This window comes from Asparagus officinalis, chromosome 9 (genome assembly GCF_001876935.1).
Source record: "Asparagus officinalis chromosome 9, Aspof.V1, whole genome shotgun sequence".
Taxonomy (NCBI): Eukaryota; Viridiplantae; Streptophyta; class Magnoliopsida; order Asparagales; family Asparagaceae; genus Asparagus; species Asparagus officinalis.
This window is the reverse complement of record NC_033802.1, coordinates 10,558,632-10,579,767: the sequence shown is the minus strand read 5'-3', so window position 1 is coordinate 10,579,767 and position 21,136 is coordinate 10,558,632. Positions and strand designations below refer to the sequence as shown.

The 21,136-nt window shown below is 37.1% G+C and overlaps 3 protein-coding genes across 3 annotated transcripts; 2 read left to right on the top strand and 1 right to left on the bottom strand.

The window, feature by feature from the left end:
- On the top strand, positions 193–4,149 carry LOC109824311 (uncharacterized protein At4g08330, chloroplastic-like). The gene is made up of 2 exons (XM_020390876.1): positions 193–330; positions 3,790–4,149. The coding sequence occupies exons 1-2, from the start codon at positions 305–307 to the stop codon at positions 4,115–4,117; spliced, it is 354 nt and encodes a 117-aa protein (XP_020246465.1). The 5' UTR covers positions 193–304; the 3' UTR covers positions 4,118–4,149.
- LOC109824310 (F-box/LRR-repeat protein 12) lies at positions 4,114–5,430 on the top strand. Its single transcript, XM_020390875.1, has one exon. The coding sequence runs from the start codon at positions 4,135–4,137 to the stop codon at positions 5,278–5,280; it is 1,146 nt and encodes a 381-aa protein (XP_020246464.1). The 5' UTR covers positions 4,114–4,134; the 3' UTR covers positions 5,281–5,430.
- On the bottom strand, positions 6,555–7,602 carry LOC109824054. The gene is made up of 2 exons (XM_020390574.1): positions 7,346–7,602; positions 6,555–7,231 (listed from the first exon to the last, which is right to left on the bottom strand). The coding sequence occupies exons 1-2, from the start codon at positions 7,396–7,398 to the stop codon at positions 6,739–6,741; spliced, it is 546 nt and encodes a 181-aa protein (XP_020246163.1). The 5' UTR covers positions 7,399–7,602; the 3' UTR covers positions 6,555–6,738.

Sequence of the window (21,136 nt, the reverse complement as noted above, 5' to 3'; positions counted from 1 at the left end):
ATTTTGCGATGTACAAACAACTGCATTAACTGAAACCAAGCAACTAATCGAATCTGACCGGCCAATCATGATCAGTCAAACCAACGACCAGGATTAATCCTATTAACGGGGCCAAATCCCATGACATTTAATGAAAAAAAATATATAAATAGCGAGAAGAGTCGTCGTCCGTGCAACTTCTTCAATTGTCTTTTATTCTTTTTCCTTTTTTTTAATTTTAATTTCCCCCACTTTTACTTCTGATAAAAAATTTCTGTTCGTTCGATGAGAATTTCTCGTCAAAATTCGATTTTGATCGTTGAGGATGTCCCAGCCTGACGTCGTCTACAGGTATAGATCTTCATTTGCCCCCCCGAAACTTCGAGGGTTTTGCTCTAATTTGTGCCTTCAATTTGTGAAATAATTTGATGACGCTTCGATTTTGTTTGGTTTTAGCTGTGAATTAGATGTGGGTTTGTTTATTAATACTTAGATTTGGAGTATTGGGGGCTTCTAACTGGAAAGTAGGGCTTGATTAATTGACCCTTGATCTTCAAATCTCCGTTTGTTTTTTTTTAATCAGTTACATGGAATATAAAATTTAGCGATTTGCTTGAAGCTCTAACAGATGCTGGATTCGTTGGGACTAATTTGAGTAAGAGCAGCTAGCTGTTTGACTGTAGTAAATGTTTAGAAGTATTAAAAATGCTCAAATATTAATTTAGATTTTAAATTTCATTTAGGGACAAATGAACGCAATAGGTTCATTTGATTATGAATGTTGAATTTCAACTAGAAGTTACTCTATTTCGCAAAGGTGTTCAGAGCTATAATTTAAGTCATCATCTTTTTTGGGAATATTTGTGCATTTTACTGGATTTTAGACATTGGAAGAAGATTTGAGTCTCATGTCTAATAGAATATCTTTTTTTGTTCAAATGTAAAAGTTTCTGAGTAAAAATATGAGGATGCTGTCTGGTTTCGCCGTTCGGTGTCAGAATATGCCCGTAAACTTCTGTCTCAAATTTGATCTGATACTATCATTGTTTGTTTCGTTCCATCTATTCATTTGAGGTGATCTTAGCATCTAGTTATTTTTAGCCTTATTAAACAAAGAACTCATGCCAGTCTGGATGGTTGGAATCAAGCTTACATCTAGGTATTGAGTAAAAACAGAGAAACAGAAATGAAAACTTTTATTAGTTTGAGGTTCATTTGTACATAAGTTGATATAATCATGGCCCCATTTTTTTTCCTTCTTCAATCCAGTTATTACACTGATAATCCAAACTTTTCATTCCAAAGAATTCATTCACTTTTAGCATCAGCTCAAGTTTTGAAACTATAGTAAGTAGATGTTATTTTGTTTTCTGTAGGCGAAGCCTGGCTCGTTATAAATCATCCCATTAAAAAAATTCGCTAATTTTTCCCTGTGTTATTCTGAACCTTAATAGTATTTAAGTTGTCCTGCATTTGGCTGCAGTGGGTGCTTGTGGTTTCTATTTTTTCCCCTGATTTTATATATAAGGTTCAGTTAATTTTTCCTTTCCTAAAACTGACTTGGTTCTTACATCAAAAGCCTCTTGTCAAGGACCTCAAGATAGTTGTTCTCTTATCACTGAAAACCTATGTTGAGTTTGATTCATTATAGTTGTAGAAATTGATGGAGTTGAGAATCATAAAATTGCTTTTCCAGTTTACAATGCTTGGTTATTTACTATGATATATAGACACAGACCTAAATATCCCATTTTGAGACATACACATTGCCACTTTAGAAGCTGGATACAGGGACATGACTATATATGTTCTTCTCAATGTATGCTTGTATGTTATATCTATTGAGTGATTATTCATGTTAGAAAATCCATCAAAAGAAAATTGATCTTGAAATAATTAGTTATTGCCTAAATTGGTTATAAACACAAATTTGATCTACTTATAGTTTCTTAACTATTATTTCTTTTGTAGGTGGTTTCTTTGTTAGTCCTGAAGCTCAAAAAGAAGGAAAAAGTGAAAAGAAAGAGAGAAGATAATCTTTTGATTTTCTTATATCTCTTATAAAAGAATTAAGTTAATCCAGCTTCTGAGAATGTATGTATATATATGAGGACTATAGGTAACCTTGATACCAAGGATCAATTTTGGCCCTTTGTAGTGAGGTGACTCATTATTATCCACTCATTTTCAAAAGAGACTATTTTCAAGTGGGTAACATTCAAATGAGTGGTTTTTTTTATTTTTTTTGGGGCTAGTGTTTCATTCTAGATATTTAGTTAGTGTGTTGGTGATGTTGCATAAATCCAACCATTTACTAAAGACCTGAGTTTCAAGGAATGTGACTGAAACTTTAAAACACAGCCCTTGCAATTTGTTTAATAGCATAAAGATAATTACTGTTACACCTCTAAAGCTTCCCACCCAAAATCCTTTTGTTTAATAGCATAAAGATAATTACTGTTACACCTTTAAAGCTTCCCAATCAAAACCCTATTACCCCTTTCCTCATTCAGATATTCTTTGTTGTCTTCTTCTTCTATTGAATCCATTCGCACAAAGCCTGGCGGCTGTCTTCTCTTCATCTCCTTCCCCGGCGACCACCTTCACTCGAAAATCCAACTGACGACTGCATCTTGTTTTTCTTTCTATCACATTTCTCCTTTAGATCGGAAGGTCAACAACGCTGGTCCTCATTTTCCCCCACTCGTATTGCCTCCTAACCAGAAAAATCGAACAATAATTGTCATCTTCTTCTCTCTCTACAGCACCCATTGCCATTTCTAGTCTATCATTTGTTGGTCTAATGAAAGCTAGACCCAAATACGAAAAAGGGATGATTTTAATTTTGATGCTGAATGAAACTGCTATGAGAATTCCAATAAAAAAGGTTCTAATAGAATCTGAATATATCATGAGTTGCTTGTATCATGCAATTAAAATTGTAAATTTAACTTTAGTTTAAAATACAGTTAAGTTTTAGTTAGCAGGCAACACATACACTGGAATATAGAGACGTGAGAGGGAATGGGGGAGAAGATGACAGAATTAGAAAGAGAAGGAAAAGAAAGAAAAGGGTGTGACCTTTGGGATTTTTTGTGCAAAAATGCAGATACTGTCATTCTTCACCATTAGATTTCAAATGAGTTGCTGGACCTACCCAACACTACTCACACTCTAGCTAAATAGATAGAGCGGCACACCAGTCCCCTTTACCCTATACATTGTGTGTGTGCGCGCGCGCATGTGTGCCTGCGTGCTCGCGCGCCCCCATGCGGGTGTGTATGCGTGTGTGAGTGAGAGATAAAAAGTAGCCTGGTCAACATGTTTTCGTGAGAAGATGAAGTAGGGACAAATGGATGTGGGTTTACCTACCAGCCAACTATTCTATTAAGATTTATTGATAGCCTCTTGTTTGTCTATAATTTCCTTATCCAAGTACTCAGGTACCTATTTCAAGGATCGACAAACAACTGCTTGTTCTATAGACTGCCCCTTAAGGGATTAGGGCTTAAAGGTGACGAGCATGGTGGATGAACATTTGACTTAGAAAGAATGATTTTCATGGGATCACTAAAGGAATTATTATCTTGACATGAATATCTTGTTTGATTCAGATTAAGTTCATTGGTTTTATTCTTGTTTCATTTGGATTATATTAAAGTACAGTGGTCGTTTGGGAGCAGATTTGGTGACAAGTCATCCATCCATGATAATTCAAGAGTACTCTTGCATTATTGTTTCAGTGTCAATTTAATTATCATTATATAACCATCAATGGGCAAACCTCCTTATTTTTCTCTTTGTATGCAGTTGTGGCTCATGTGGATATCCTTTAAATTTGACATCTTCTAACCGCACATCCAACATTGGATCCGAGTACCAAAAATCAATCAAGAAGGGTATTATCTGCTTTCTTTCTATTGATCTCAGCCGCTTCACTCAGGTTGATGAGATAAATTGTTTCCCAATCTGGGGTTATCGTCCAAAAACAAAGCTCCTCTGCCGCCAATGTGAATCTGTTATTGGTTATGGATATGGTGCATCAGCTGTCCTGTGTGGATTTGACCCTTCAAGCTCTTCCTCTGTCTGCCAAAAATACATGATAAAGCTCCGCGCTCTTCAGCCTTCTGAGCCCTGATCCTCTCTCCTTTATTAATGGATCCAAATTTAGGTAGCACTTCAGACATCAACTTGTCTAATGATTGCCTGCTTAACATCTATGAGAAAATTCAGGGTAGCAGGGATCGGAATTCTTTTGGCCTGACATGTCGCCATTGGCTTCAGGTTCAGAATTTGGCCGTTAAATCATTAATCTTCCACTTCTCTGACAACCCAAAAGTTTACAGACTCTATGCTAGTTATCTACCGAGGTTATTGACACGTTTTCCAAATCTTAGCTCTATTTCAGTAGCTGGCTGCACCGAATTGCCTGATTCAGAACTGATCCGAATTAGGGACTGCGGATCTAAGCTCCGGTCGCTTGCTCTATACTGCTGTTTTGGTATCACCGACAATGGTCTCAGTTTAGTATCTGCAGGGTGCCCTAATTTGGTCTCGGTAACTCTGTATCGCTGTAATATCACTGATCCGGGATTAGAAAGCCTCGCTACTTCGTGCCATTCTTTAGAGAATTTGAACCTTTCTTATTGCACATTGATCACCGACCATGGGATTAGCATACTTTCAAGAGAATGCAATAAGCTTCATGCTGTGATGATCTCATACTGCAGAAGCATAACGGGTACTGGCTTTAGAGGATGCTCGCCGACCTTGTCATATTTGGAAGCTGATTCTTGTGTGCTATCCCCTGAGGGACTCTCAGGGGTTGTCCGTGGAGGTGGTCTCGAATACTTGAACCTCTCTAACCTAAGGTATTGGAACGGTGTTGATGGTTTGGGTGCTATTGGGGATGGATTTGCTACGAGTCTTCGGTTTCTGAACCTCAGGATGTGCCGATTTGTTTCTGATGATTCTGTCGTGGCCATTGCCAAGGGCTGCCCGTTGCTTGAGGAGTGGAGTCTCGCTGTGTGTCATGAGGTTCGAACAACTGGCTGGGCAGCAATCGGATCGGATTGTAAAAGTTTGAAGGTTTTGCATGTGAACCGATGCAGGAATTTTTGTGACAGAGGGTTGCAGTCTCTGAGGGACGGTTGTTCCCAGCTTCGGTTGCTTTATATGCACGGTTGTCGTCGTGTCAGTTGCTTGGGGTTCGAGATATTCAGTATGCTGAGGCAAGATGTGGAGGTAAGGAACGATGAGCGCATGTCTGTTGGCCCTTGCATAGATGATTTGTTTGCATAGAGAATTCTATACCAATTGATTCTTGGCTCTCATAGTGTATGATGAAGCGATTCTATTGAATTTCTTCTCTAAATTCTTGGTTAGGGTACATCATTGTGACTGAAGAACTATTCGGCATTTTAATTTCATAATAATCCTCCATTAGTGTCATTCATTGCTTATCTATTCAATGAACCATCTAATTCTCTGCTGACATTTTATGGGACTTGAAAATTTATTGTGTGAATTATTCTGAGTTGGCTACTCATTTCATGCATGGTTGTTCAAGGTATCTTATTCCAACTTTCAACCTATTGTTCATACTTGCATAACTGGCAACTGCATTCTTCATGTTGAGAAGCCCATTTAAATTTAGTTTTTTAAGTTTTGGTTAAATGATGTGCTGTAATAAGCGCATGGCTAGATATTAATTAAGCACTAGTCTTTGAGTTCATTGCTTAGTTACTATATGAATGAGTTTGTGTTGAAAAATGAGCGTAGCATAAACGAGAATCTAACGATAGACTTGTGGTCATACGCTATGGGATAGAATAAGACGTGTGAATTCATATATGAGGTTAGAGGCTGCTCATGTTAAGGATAAAATGAGAGAAATTTGATTGGGATGGTTTGGCCCGTTGCAAGACACGGCACAAAATGGAGCGATGAGACTTGAGGCTGGATTAAGGAAATATTGTTGACGGCTATGTTACCCGGGTACTTCTATCATGAAGGCGTATCATACCCGACGCGTACTAAACACTTGTTGGACACTTCTATCGTGTATTGTACGTTCGTACTCGTATCGGACACCGACGCTCCTTGAATATACACATATGTTAATTCAAACATGTACTAATTCAAACATGTACGCAGTTATATAATACATGTTTTAATTTAAATACATTACTGTAGCTCAGGCAGGATACTATAGCATTTAAAAATGTTACCGTCACACTTACAATAAACTGTATTTAAATACAGAATTACTGTAGCAGAAATAAAAAAAATAGATGTCGTGCTTTGCACGGGGTGCACACTAGTACATGTTTTAATTTAAAACACTCGTTAGACACTTCTTAGAAATTATCTATCCTTTTTTTTATTTTGGGTTATATTTGGGGGGAAAAACATTGCGGTCATTTCACCATTAACTGGTAGCAATGTTAGGAATTTCAAAGTTCAGAGAGGTTAAGCCACCACCCCCCACCCCAACACACACACACACTAAAGTTCATAGGCTTAAGTTAAATTGACCTTAAATTCAAATATTAGGGTGCCGTTTGTGAACTAAGTGATGCTAAAACTATTACATAAACTTCAAGCTCGAAATATTTTTTAACAGATATAATTAACCATCAACTTCATGTAGAGATGAAGAAAACCAAGACCAATAGTGAGACAATATGCAATCAGAATCCCATTGACAGAAAAAGCAAAAACAAATCAAGAACTCATATGGTTAATAAATATAAAGCATTAATCTTCACCAGCCATCACCATCCTACTGAGAGGGCTAGGCCCAAGCTTCTTCCTCCTCTTAGAATTCCTCCTCCTAATAAACTCCATTTGATTCCTCCTCTTAAGTTGCTGATTCATTGCCTCCTCCTCCACAACAAACCTCCTCATCAACAAATCATCGGTCAAAGACTTCCCTCTAAAAACCCTCCGGCCTTCCACAGACATTCTCGCCACTTGCACTGCTCCTTCTGAAGCTCCTCTGTTTGGATGCATCACGAAAGATTTTGATCTAGGATAAGTGTTGCTCCTTCTCGGGGGTATTTCAGCTCGGAAAACCTCATTGTATGAAGAAATTGGCGCGCAGAGACAAACACGGGTGAATGAAGAGGCTACTTTCAACGAAGAACATCTCGTTAGCTTTGGCTTGTTGGATTGTGCGGGGATTCTACTACCTTTTGATGTTGGCTTCCATAGGTATGCAACCTCCATTACTCTTTGATACCAAGGCTTCCTACAAATATCGATATGCTAGTTAGCAGCTATTGACCACGTAATTCAATTCTAAGCATTGAGAGAGAGAGAGAGAGAGAGAGAGAGAGAGAGAGAGGATGAAATGAATGCTTGCCTTGTTTGTTGTGGGTCTTTTGGATCCTGCATGAAAAGAGAATGGAGGAACATGAGAGGGCTTGGAATGAAGAGTTGTGTAATTTTTGTGAAGAGAAGAAGAAGATAGGATGGCAATGTGGTCCTTTTCTCTTTGTTTCCCCTCTTTTCTGTGATGGCCCTTTCTTTATTCCAGCAAGCATTGCTTTTGCTTTGGCAGGATTCCTTGCAATGTGAAGGGAAGAGAGGAGCCCAAAATTTTAAAACTGAATTTGAACTTCAGGAGAAAAAGCAAGGGAGCTAAACACTTAGCTTTTTCTTTCAAGTTTTTCTCTAGGAAGACACAGGAGGGCCCTTCTAGCGATAAAACAACTGTGTTTAGGCCTCATAATACTGCAGGAAAATGCTGAGTACGAGTCAAATCCTCTGGTACACAAGGGGTCAAGTTTGTCGGCATAGCTTTTTAACCATTGAGCTGATCATATCCAGTGAACAGGGATTTGATTCATTATATGCAAGATGAGACAGATTATTTTCCCGATTTCATTCGTTCTTCTGTCACAAATGCTTGCTGCTGAAATCTCAAGTCAATCATACTGACTTGGGACCTAAGTTACTGTATCCCTCCTTCTCATCAGAGTATCGCTTCGCCGTCATTAATAGAGCGTTCAACTTACAAGTAGTGTAGTATCCAACAATGGAAAGGGGTTGATTGCCGATACACCCCCGCTGTACCAACGGTAGGTTTGTCATTTATTACTCCTGAATGGTTTTACTAGTATTTACACCCATTATGACAGGGAATGGTGAAACATATACAACATAGTAGGGGGTCTTTTTGCGACACGCTGAAATATCAAGAACCTGTCTGTAACACATTGGTGTCGTATTATGTTTGATTAATGCCCCGGGACCCCAAATAGGGGACCCAAGGGGGGGACAGGTGAGCTGTCCCCCTCCGGTTGGATGATGCGTTATTCATGAACAGTGCATCATCCAACCGGAAGGGGACATTTCACCTGTCCCCCCCCCCCCCGGTCCCCTATTTGGGGTCCCTGTAGAAGCGTCCATTATGTTTAGCCTCCCCTATAATAAAGCGATGCATCTTTAATTAACCCTAAGGAAAATATTTCACACGCAACATGCACGCAAGGGGACACCTCACCTGCCCCCCCCCCCCTTGGGTCCCCTATTTGGGGTCCCTGTAGAAGCGTCCATTATGTTTAGCCTCCCCTATAATAAAGCGATGCATCTTTAATTAACCCTAAGGAAAATATTTCACACGCAACATGCACGCACCATGTCATCTTATTATGGGGAACATTCTCATTACCTTGGTTAGGGAACATGAGGAGGGTAGTGAAGTGCATCATAAAGGAAGAACACACACACATACAAATAATAGCTAATGGATGTCATCATGATCCCCCCCTTGCTGGTGGAGTAAGGGCTAAAGCCTGGGAAAAGATCTGGAAAGAGAGAAAGGGCGCATGATTGTTAAGTGACTCCTTGTTGCTTTAATTAGCACACTCCCAACTCTGCCAACTGCTCCATTTGAGCTTTGGAGATTTCTTGTATATTCTGCAAAGGCTGAAGAGAGATCTTGCAGGATAACAATTGATAAGGGTAATTACTTATAGACCCCCACTATACTATTATTGTTTTGAACTTACAACCCCTGTAGTTTTATTGTTGCAGATAGAGTTTTTTTTTTGGGGGGGCTCTTTTACTCTCAGATAAACTCGCTAATTTGACATAAGGTCGGTATCCGACAAATTTCACCAGGCGTAAAAGAGCCAGGAAAAAACCAACCCAAGGGTCTTACTTGCAACAATGAAAATACAGGGGTGGTAAGTTGAAAACACGTGATAGTACGTAGGGTCTGTGTGCAATTAACGCTAATAGATATGATATTTCAAAACCATGCATTGGTCTTAAAAAGTTTTGATGTATGAGGAAAAAACCAATGATTTTATGATTAAATTCAGAAGATCTGAAGATTGTTATTGATTATTTATTCTGACATATATTTACTGAAAAGGTTTTAATTGGTATCATCATCAGTTTGTGTTATTGGGCCAAGAGAAGTGATTGTTAGCTCTTAATTTTTGTGCAGAACATGCAAGAGTTGATTCCATGTGTTCATCAGCATGTTGCTAGATGGCAATCCCTTTCTTTAATCAATTTTTAATTTCTTAGGATTAGGATTTGATTTTTTTTCCCCCCATTTAAAACAGAGCTCTTATTTGTTATATAGACCCCTCAGTTGAAATATGAACTACAAATAAAAACTCAAAAGTCTGTTTTTCAAATGGAGACCTTAATTCTTGTTTAGTTCAAATTATGACTAATTAAAGACGTATTATTTGTTTATTGGTATTAATTAATCAAACTATTTAACCGTGTACAAATTTTAAACTTTAAATTTTGTAATGAAAGAATTTTCAAAAAAATTATTTGTTTTTTCAGACCAAATAAACTGATCTTAAATTTTTTTTTTGTTTATTAGTTTAAGTGGAATAGCAATTGTTCTAAAAAACAAAACAAAACACGGTGGAATAGCAATTGGGCCTAATTTCTTTTCCAATAATAGCCCAAACTTAACTGGCCTTATGCTACAGGCCCAGCCTGGCTCAATTTAGTTAGTTTTTTTTATTATGACTCGGTTTATATAATGTTACGAGTACAAACCTGTTCTTAATTATTTTATTAGCTGGTCGATTTTGCAAATTGAAAAAAAAATGGAGTTTTATTAATGATTTAAGTTTCTTTTTTCGCCTTTTACATTCATTTCTTTCATATGCAATATGAATATGCATTTTGTTCGATAAAATTATCATTCTTCCGGCGCTGTGAAGTTAACAATTTTCTTATTTTGGGCTCACAGAACCAAAATAAGCAAGTGAAGAAGCAACACGAAAAGAACAAAAACAACAAAGCTGTTATCTCAAGCTAAAATTTGAGCATATGATATTAGGGGTAGTAAAAAGATAATCTTTATATAAATTCTACTTTTATCCTCAGATGGTCCTGTAGTTCTAATGTTTCATTTAAACCTTCATTGTGAAAGTTTTTTTTTTTAACTCTTTAATCCTCAGAGAAAGATGAAACTATTTGCAAGGGATAGGAGGCCTATCTGCAATGGAGAGTAGTACAGGGGGTCTATTTGCAATTGGAAACTTAAATGTTCCTTTACACTTCTAATTTATTCTAATGTTTTAAGAGAATGGATATTCCCAATGAGTTATAGTAGAAAATATGTTTTCCCACTTGAGTGGAAATGGAAAAATAAAAATAAAATAGATACCAAATTTGCCCTGGTTGTAATAATTCCAAAGAATAAAAAAAATCGTTCCTCAGAATTATTGCAACAGATTTATCACTTTGTTGATTTTTGGGTAGATAACATTCCACGTAGGTTCAAAAACTTTGACAAAAACCCGAAAAAAAAACAAATTAGGTGGTTCCTGAAGAGGAGAATACAAATGCAATGAGGGGACTGTTGATTAATTCAAAAATGGAGGAATGTACTGCGAAAAGCTGAATTTTATGAATATGTTTGCTTTCATGTATAAAATCTGAATTGGGTGTAGGTTTTTCTGTCGATTATTGGTTTTGGGGAAATACTACGGACATATTTAACTATTCATATCAAAAATAAAAAGATCAATATTTCTGTTTTTTTTTGGAAAAATGTGTCAATGCCCCAAAAGCAAGAAGCTTATGTGGCCCGACAACAACAACTTTTTCTCTTACTCTTTAGCCCCCAAAAAGGTAAAAAAGTGTAGCCTAGACCCAAAAAGCCCACTTTTATACATGTACTCTATGTATTTTTCAATATCCCACTGTGGTCGCCAGCGTGTTTGGGTGGAAAGTTGATTTCATTGATGAGTCCATTACAACTTCAAGCGTTCACAATAAATTCAAACAAATAGCCTTTTTATAAGACTTTAAATCAAAAAAAATTATAACTTTCGTCAACCTATACACAATAGTAGTTCTAACTTTTATTGCTTGTGCGGGATCGTTATCGGTACCAGTGTTTATCCGTGGACCGCCTACGGATCAGATCCGGATAGCAGAAGATTGATGATCAATGCTCTTACTTCACGAAGGAAGTAATCGCAGCAGCGATAATCTCGACCAAGCGAGATTACGGCTCTTCTCGAGATTAAGACTAAGCTTAAATCCGGAGGAATATGGGGAATACAAGTCTCAGATCTCTCGAACTCTCTTTTTAGTGAGGAACTCCGCTAAGATCTGCTAACTCTTCTGAAATTCGTGCTCCACTCTTCAATTTGATAGCACTTTGCCCTCTTGATTCCCAGGTCTGTAAAATAGAGACCTTAGGCTTATATTTATAGGCATCGGATGCGGGTATTTGGATGAGAATGAGCGATTTGGCCTTATCTTTAGTCAATAACTACCTAACCACATTTGTGGATGATATCAAGTTAGTTGGGAACCCCTGGAACCGATAAATCCTGTGAAAACCGTTTTAAAACCGTCAAAAACGCGTTTCAGACTCTGGACTGCGCGTCGGGCTCTGGTGACCCGCGTGAGCGCGGGTCACCCATTGGTGACCCGCCCGGCCACGGGTCACCTCTTGGTGACCCGCGTGCTCGCCGGTCACCTCTTGGTGACCCGCGCTCCCACGCGGGCTCAGGCTATTTTTCGCCTTTCGGTGTTTCGAAACTCCCTCGGACCTTGTACTTTCCACCGTTTTTGCGTATTTGGTTGACTCGTTGACTTGTACGCTTCGTTGAGGGACTGACGGACAAACGAGTCGGTCACTTTGGCTACCTGACGTGTGCGAGTTGGTTGACGTGCGCGAACTTACCGACGTGCGCGTGTTAATTGACGTACGCGCGTTGACTGACGTACGTGCGTTGACTGACGTACGCGCGGCAGCCAATTGGATAATTCTTCTTGACTCATTTACTCTTTGTTTCGAGCTGCATGCGGGCTCTCATAGGCAATTTTAGATGCCTACAGTACTCTATGTATTTTTCAAAGCCTACCGAAAATACCCTCATCTCTCACCCAGGAAACCTTCCCCTTAACCCATAGAGCTGGTGATCGCTGCCATCGTAATTAACGCGATTTGACGACGAAAATGGAGGGGAAATGCGCAGGTTCCTTCCGTTACTAGGCTAACTCATCATGTGTTGTGTATTTTATGGTTTTATCTCGCACTCTCCCATTTATGATATTAGGGTTTTTATTCTTTAACTTTTAATAACCCCTTATACCCTAAAAATTCTCTCAATTACTCCTCATAATTGTTCTCATAATTTTTAGCAACCCCCAATGGTCGCAAAGACTTGATTTGCGTGGTATCGTTAGGCAATAAGACTATATTGTTAATGTTCAGATCTACAACAAGCTTTTTAGAACTAAAATTTGATGTGTTTGACAAACTAAAAGAACCTCAATATGCTTTATCATTGATATATAAATCTGAGAGGCACTCGAACCTGAGTTTTTCAGTTGATAATGAAGATGATTTGAAGTGCATGTTGGAGCACAATCGAAATGCTGGTTGTACAAAGATTCACATGCAAGCTGTTATCAATATAGAGGGTTCTACTTCTGAAAAAAATCAGAAAGTTTTTATTGAAATGTAAGTAATCAATAGACTATTTTTAAAGCTATGCTTCGTGTGATGTAAGCTTTGTGATTTCAGCAAAATGTTCTCGATGCAAAGCTGAGGGTCACAATCGAGCAACTTACAATGAGTCAATTGGTGATTAGGGTAGACTGCTACTTACAACAATACTTTGGTTAGAGAAATATAGGCCGTCCAGAATTTTATAGTATATTGTGGAAGACTTTTATAATCTGTGAAGCTGTAAGACTAATCATATTATGTATTCAAGCAATATTAGTTGTAAGAATGTAAGAAGTTTTGTGTAATGTACTTGTTTAGCTTAGCTATACTGTTCTTGATTCTTGTTAAATATCTTGGTACTATAAAAACTTTCAATTGAATAACTTTGAGCTAATATTTCATTTGACTTTCTTGTTAAATATCTTGGTACTATAAAAACTTTCAATTGAATAACTTTGAGCTAATATTTCATTTGACTATGTTAACTTTCAAAAGAAAATGTTGAAAACTTTCAATTGAATAACTTTGAGCTAATATTTCATTTGACTATGTTAACTTTCAAAAGAAAATGTTGGCTTTCAATTGTACACGTTGACGTTCAAATACTTTAGCTAACTTTTAAGTGAAGATGTTAACTTTTAGCTGAACATATTAACTTTTGATTAAAAAGATTTAATTACATGTTGTACATAATAACTTTTATATGTATATATTAACTTTCAGACAAACATGTTGGCTTTAACATGAATTGTAGGCATCGAAAATTGCATATAGGTCTCCACGAACAGCTCAGTGTTAAGAAATGACGATGAACGTCACCATTTGGTTCACAGAAGCTTGATTGATGTCGGCGAACGTTTAAAGTAAACCGACGAACTACGTGAAACAACGGAACTTCGGAATGATGAAGATATGAACCGATCGGGAACCTCGTATCGTTCACAAACGGTGAAATACCCTTCGTGTCTCATTTATTCCATGGATAATTTAATTATTGGAACTTGTAGAACTCCTCATCAGCTTTCCAACGTACTTGGAATCACTCAAATCCGAGTTCAGATGAAGAAGTTACGGCGGAAACGGACGAACAGGCGTAACGGAGGGTCTCAGGCTGAACTGGGGCACCCGAGGTGTCTCGGCACGAGCGAGACACCCTAAGGTGTCTCGACTAAGGCCGAGACACCCTAGGGTGTCTCAGCCCAGTTTGAGACACCCTGGGGTGTCTCCAATACAGAAATAGTCTTTTAGGCGATTTTAACCGCCCGGACGTCCGTAAAGCCTATAAATAGAGCCCTCGGGTCCTCATTTTTGGAGATCTGAAATTTTAAAAATTAGGCGAAGCCCTGCCGGATTGAAGACTGAATGTGCACGGATTTTAGAGAGGAGGAGGAGACATCGGATCGAGTTCTTCAACGCAAGAGGGAGAGATTCGTCAGATCTATAGTTTCCCGGATCCGTTCCTTAGGATTATCCCGTTGCGGTAATCTTAAGAAGAGTGATTATCTCGCTTCGCCGAGATAAGAGCTACAGTTTTCTCGATCCCTTCGCGGATAGACGAAGCTCTGGCTAATTTTTCAGCAATCAGATCTGATTGACGGTGGTCCACGGATAAACCCCGATACAGGCAAAGATCCCACGCAAGCAGAAGACCGATAAACGATCTCTGCGTTTGTTTGATAAAGTTGTAAACTTTTTTTATTTTCATTGTGTAAGGAGATCTTATAAAAAGATCAACTTTTTATTTTATTCGAGTTTATTGTAACGACTAAAGTTGTAATAGATTCGATAGCAATGAAAACAGCAACTTTCGACGCAAACATGAATATCTTAATTTTCACTTGAAAACGTTAACTCTCAACTGAACATGTTAACCTTCTGATGTATATGCTAACTTTTAGCTGAACATGTTAACGTCAATATGAACATGTTAACTTTCACTTGAACATGTTGACTCTCAGATAAACATGTTAACTTTCTGGTATATATGTTAACTTTCATTCTAACATGTTGACTTTAACATGAATATGTTAACTTTCATTTAAAGACGATAACTCTGTAGGCAATAAAAATTGCCTTTAAATCCTTATCAGAGAAGTTCAGAACAAAACTGCTAAAACCTCGTCCGAAATAGCAAAGAGGGGGGAAAACACTGATAAAAAGGGGGAAAACACAGATATCTCCCAAACCGTAAGGAATTTGGCGAAACGGAGGAAGCAAACCGAAGCCTTTGGCTAGGTTCGGATGGCTCCGTCTCGTCGAGATAGGCGATTTTTATATATAATTCGTCCAATTCCGACTTACGGTTTGAAAGTTACGGCCTATTCTTCGATCCATGCTCAGGAGCTCGCCTGCAGCTCGAATTTCGCCTGCACGATTAAGACCCAAGTCTGCCTGCACACCCGAGCTCGCCTGCAGACCCAGTTCGCCTGCAAGCTCGCCTACAGACACAAGTTTGCCTGCAGTCCTAAGCTCGCCTGCAGACCCAGTTCTCCTGCAAGCTCGCCTGCAGACCCAGTTCTCCTGCAAGCTCGCCTGCAGACCCAAGTCTGCCTACAGTCCCAAGCTTGTCTGCAGACCCAAGCTGCAGACTCATCAGCTCACTGTCAACTGCCCACTTGGAGTATGAGAACAGTTACATCAGTGGTCAAATCCCACAAATCAAGAGAGAAAGCATGGCGCTCCTCATCTTGCAAGAATAGGGTGGCTGACAGAAGCCTTTGGCTAGGTTCGGATGGCTCCGTCTCGTCGAGATAGGCGATTTTTATATATAATTCGTCCAATTCCGACTTACGGTTTGAAAGTTACGGCCTATTCTTCGATCCATGCTCAGGAGCTCGCCTGCAGCTCGAATTTCGCCTGCACGATTAAGACCCAAGTCTGCCTGCACACCCGAGCTCGCCTGCAGACCCAGTTCGCCTGCAAGCTCGCCTACAGACACAAGTTTGCCTGCAGTCACAAGCTTGCCTGCAGACCCAGCTCACCTGCAAGCTCGCCTGCAGACCCAAGTTTGCCTGCAGTCACAAGCTCGCCTGCAGACCCAGCTCGCCTGCAAGCTCGCCTGTAGACCCAAGTTTGCCTGCAGTCCTAAGCTCGCCTGCAGACCCAAGCTGCAGACTCGTCGGCTCACTGTCAACTGCCCACTTGGAGTATGGGAACAATTACATCAGTGGTCAAATCCCATAAATCAAGGGAGAAAGCATGGCGCTCCTCACCTAGCAAGAATAGGGCGACTGACAGGACCCCCTAAGTGGTCACATCCCATAGCTAGGGCGGTTGGCTCCCTCACCTCTATTAGTGGTCAAATCCCACGAATCAAGGGAGAAAGCATGACGCTCCTCACCTAGCAAGAATAGGGCGGCTGACAGGACCCCCTAAGTGGTCACATCCCACAGCTAGGGCGGTTGGCTCCCTCACCTCTATTAGTGGTCAAATCCCACGAATCAAGGATGGTCCATGCTATCCCTTGCCTATTAAAACCCATCTTCAGCCAGCATGAAGGGGGGGATTGGCTGTTGCATATTCTGCTGGCTAATCTCCCAAAGGTTGAACTTGGACTTTTGCCAAAGGCTCCCTCATTTGAGAACTGAAGCTCCGGCAGCAACTTCGATCGGATCGTCCAAGGGAAACAGACTCGGCACGAGCACCGAGCGAGGCGTCCTATCACCACCGAGGAACCCATGTTAAACAAGCAGGGCATTCCCTCCGCTTCTGTTGTAAACATTTGATTATTAGTTTGTAATAAGCTGTTCTTATCAATACAAACGAAATCCCTGTTTTTGGGAGATCAAAATTTACACCTACAAACTCTCAGGTGAACATGTCAACTTTCAGATGTAAAAAAAATGATAATATGCTGCTACAAAAATAATAATATGCTGCTACGAAAATGCTATTGTGTACTCAAGCAATATCACTTGTAAGAATGTAAGAAGTTTTTTTATAATGTACTTGTTTAACTGAGGTATATTGTTTGTATTTCCTATAAAATATCTTGGTACTAAAACTACTTTTAGCTAGATAACTTCAGCTAAACATGTTAACTTTTATTTGACTATGTTAACTTTGAGATGAACATGTTAGTTTTCAACTATACATGTTGACTTTTAAATTCTTTAGACTTTCAAGTGAATATGTTAACTTTTAGTTGAATATATTAAATTTAAGCTGAAAATGTTGACTTCAACCTGAACATGTTAACTTTCACGTGAGCATGTTAATTCTCATCTGTATATGTTAACTTTCAAGTGTATACGTTAACTTTCAAATGTATATGTTAATTTTCACGTGAACATGTTAACTGTTACCTGTATATGTTAACTTTCATCTGCATATGTTAACTTTTTTATGAACATGTTATATTTTAGCTCTGCACGCTAACTATCAGCTGAATATGTTAACTTTCAGCATAATATGTTAACTTTCATTGTTACATGTTAGCTTTCTTTATAACATGATAACATGCAACTGAATATGTTAACTTGTTAAATGTACATGTTAATTATTGACTTTCCGTGTTGACATTCAAGTGAACATGTAGCTTTTCATTTGCACCTGTTAAATATATATTGTATCAAAACAAAACGTAAACATATAGTGACAAAAATATCAAAAATACAATAAGAACAATAAAGGTCAAACTTGCTTCATTGTTTGTCATCCACATCAATAGTTTACACAACTAAATTAATATACACAATACAGACATGCACACAAGTTTTGGTTCAATCAATCAATTTTTAGAACAATTTTCTCCCATCCTTATCTAAAATCTCTGCTTGATACTTTTGTTCCCATCCTTCTACTAGAAGTTCAGCTGCAAGCCTGGCACGTATGACATCAGATTCATCGTCAAGAATAGTTACTTGAAGTGTATCAACACCATAGATTATAGCCTTCATATATAAGGAAACAAAAATTCTACAACTAAATCTGCATGATATAAAGTAGCAAGCTAATTAGATATATAATATTGGACAAAATAAAAATATTAAATCTGTGAAATACTAACATTCTAGACTGTTGCTCGCAAGGGACAACTTCATATCTGTACTTTCTCCAAACCTTCCGGGGATAAAATAAAAAGATTAAATACTAACAAATGAGAATTATTGATATGCATTGCTAACAGCTAACAACAAATGATAATTATTAACATGCATTTCTTCAAAACGATTATACTTAATATTGTTGAGATCATACTCCTAAATTAAGAAATTGGTTCTACACTACAATAACTAGTTTTTCACCGTTATTTTTTCATAAACAGAAATCATAAATCTCAATCGCATTTCAAACAAATAATCTGTTAACTTTCTTCCTTTTTTCCCGCTCATATTTTTAGGTAACATCCAACAATATAATTTTACAAATTACTTATAACGAAAATTAATTAAATTTAAAATCACTTAGTTGATTAGGATTTTACTTCTTCTTAGAGATGAGCACAACCTCCGTCGAGCGTCTCCTCTTACGGGCTTAAATTTTCGATCCCCTTTTCATGCTCAATAGGGTCACCATCGCCTCATTGTTTTCCTCATCCTCGAAGGATGTTGGAGAAGAACAGTCGGTGGGGGATAGGAAGGCAGAGGCGGATGATTTTGGCGCAACCTCCTTCGCTAACCGAGCCGAGCGACGCCGGTGATGAACCCTTCCATTTTGGTGTTGTCTCCTTCACCCTTCGGTCCCTTCCCCACATTAGGATTCTTGGTCATTTTGCTTAAATTTTTATTAGAATTTTTTTCCTAGATTTAATGGACGTTTGACTAAAAACTAGGGTTTTGAATTTGGGTTCCCAAGATGACTGAGCTTTGAGCGTGAGAAGAGAGAAGAGAGAGAGAGAAAGAGAGCAGACAAGTTTTGAGGGAATGTGTTAAGGGCAGTTTTGGGTTTTGTAAATAATTTCTCTCGGTGCTGAGTTGGAAAGGTAAATAGGGGCTCAAACACAATTATTTTATGTATTGGGGAATTCCTCACATAAAAAATAATGCAGGGGGGCTGATCACAACCACTTTATTTTTTTAGGACATTGATACATTTTCCCTTTATTTTTTAATTGCACAGAAAATATGAGAACAAAACTGAGCATCACCTTGTCACCCTTATTCCATTCTATTCCTCACTTCCTCCCCTTTTATTCCTTATACTTTGTTACAATCCTACCACGTGTAAGGTCATCTCCAACGTAGCGCCAAAACATTAATTTGGCGCCACTTCCCTCCTCTAACGTAGCACTAAAAACCGCGTCAATTTGGTGGGGTGCTACAGTGTTGCGAATGGTGCAACACTGTAGCAATGACACAATTCTTTTTTTTTTCTTTTTTCCTAAACTTTATTCTTTTATTCATATTTTCTTTTCTTTTTGCTTTTTTTAAACTTTATTCTTTTTGCTTTTGTTTTTTATATTTGTATTAATAATATATATTATTTTATATTAACTATTATAATAAAATTAGAGTATAAAAATAATTATTAAAAATAAAATTCAAAAATAAATAAGAAAAACTACACCATTTAGATAAAAATTAGGACATAATCACTTTTATTTTTATTTTTTGCTTGCAAGTGTGATGTTTTTTTTGTGATGTTAAATGTAATTTTTAGTTGAATTTATGAAAATAATATTTTAATTTGATTTAACATTTAATTTTATATTTTTATTTTATTCATAAAATATATTATTATAATTAATTATATGTGATGTATTATATAATTACATAATTTGTTAAATATTTTAAATATATAAAAATATTAAAAGATAAGAATAATAAAAATAATATTCTTTTTAGTGTAAAATTTGGTGTAATGGGTTGGAGATGGAATAGTAAATTGGTGTAAAAACTACACCAACTTGGTGTAAAAACTACACCAACTTGGTGTAAAAACTATACCATTTTGGGTTTTGTGGTTGGAGATGCTCTAAATTCATGCATATAGTAAAATTTGAATCAAATACAAACGGTTTAATTAGTAATAAAATACTTATTCGGCTGGATCAAATACATATGTGTTGACGGATATAAAAATGGATCGGATCTATCCTCCATCCAAACCGCACTAGAAAAAAATCTAAGGGGGTTATTGGTTGGGACAAATTGGGGCCAAATGGAAAAATTGTTCCAATGGAACAAATTTATCCCTTCGAGATATTTTGAGTGGGTAAAGTGGGATAATGAGACAATTTAAGCCTTTGATTTGATAATTCATGTGGGATAATTAATAATACGGCACCTTATTTAAATATAATTTTATCTATTAATTACTTCTAAATTAACTTATCCAATTGGTTTAATATATTATTTAGTATACTATTATAATGTAAACATTATTTTACTTTAAATTAAAATATAATATGTTGTACTATAATTACTAATTAATAGTATTAATTATTATATTACATTACATTACATTATATTATATTAGCATGCTATACTATATAATAATTAATATAATATAAGATCAATATATTTAATATTATATTTTTAATAATATAATATTGAATATAATATATTATTTTATACAGTACATTATATCCTGTGAATTGAATATAATTATTGAATAATATATATAATGTAATGTTTTATATTGATCAATATAATTATTGAATATAATACTTATTTTAGATACAATGTTGAATATAATGTTGAAGTATAATATATTGATCAATATATATTATATTACATTATTTTATATAATATAATATTGAATATAATACATTATTTTATACAGTACATTATATCCTATGATACTACATTATTTTACATTATTCAATATAATGTACTGTATAAAATATTATACTTCTGGGAATTTCATTTTTGGTTCATCAGTTTTTAAAACTCTAGCTTCACTGTAAGGAGTGCCCTCTCAGGGACACTCGATAACAAATCCCTTAAAATAAAGTTTAGTTCCTTAACTGCTGTGAATTTAGTCTTTAGAATATTTTAGATAATCCAAATTTTCTAAGGATTAAGCTAGGAGTACATGTTTTAAGGTAATTCCAATTTTCTAAGGTGAATAGATATATTCTCATTTGTTATTTTAAATATTTGATATAAAAAATAATGTATAAATTATATGGATCCGGTCGAATAATCTGTTTAATAAACAAGTCGAATCATATTAACATATTTATTAAATAGGTTAGGTCGAATCACACTTATACGGATCGGCTCAACCCAACAAGTTCGACCCAACCCGTTTGCCACC

Excerpts from the sequence above, each read along its gene's own strand:
- LOC109824311 (XM_020390876.1), top strand. The coding sequence starts at position 305 with ATGTCCCAGCCTGACGTCGTCTACAG. Across the intron at positions 331-3,789 it reads CAGCCTGACGTCGTCTACAG|TTGTGGCTCATGTGGATATC; the intron begins GTATAGATCTTC and ends CTTTGTATGCAG.
- LOC109824310 (XM_020390875.1), top strand. The coding sequence starts at position 4,135 with ATGGATCCAAATTTAGGTAGCACTTCAGACATCAACTTGTCTAATGAT.
- LOC109824054 (XM_020390574.1), bottom strand. The coding sequence starts at position 7,398 with ATGTTCCTCCATTCTCTTTTCATGCAGGATCCAAAAGACCCACAACAA. Across the intron at positions 7,232-7,345 it reads AAAGACCCACAACAAACAAG|GAAGCCTTGGTATCAAAGAG; the intron begins GCAAGCATTCAT and ends CGATATTTGTAG.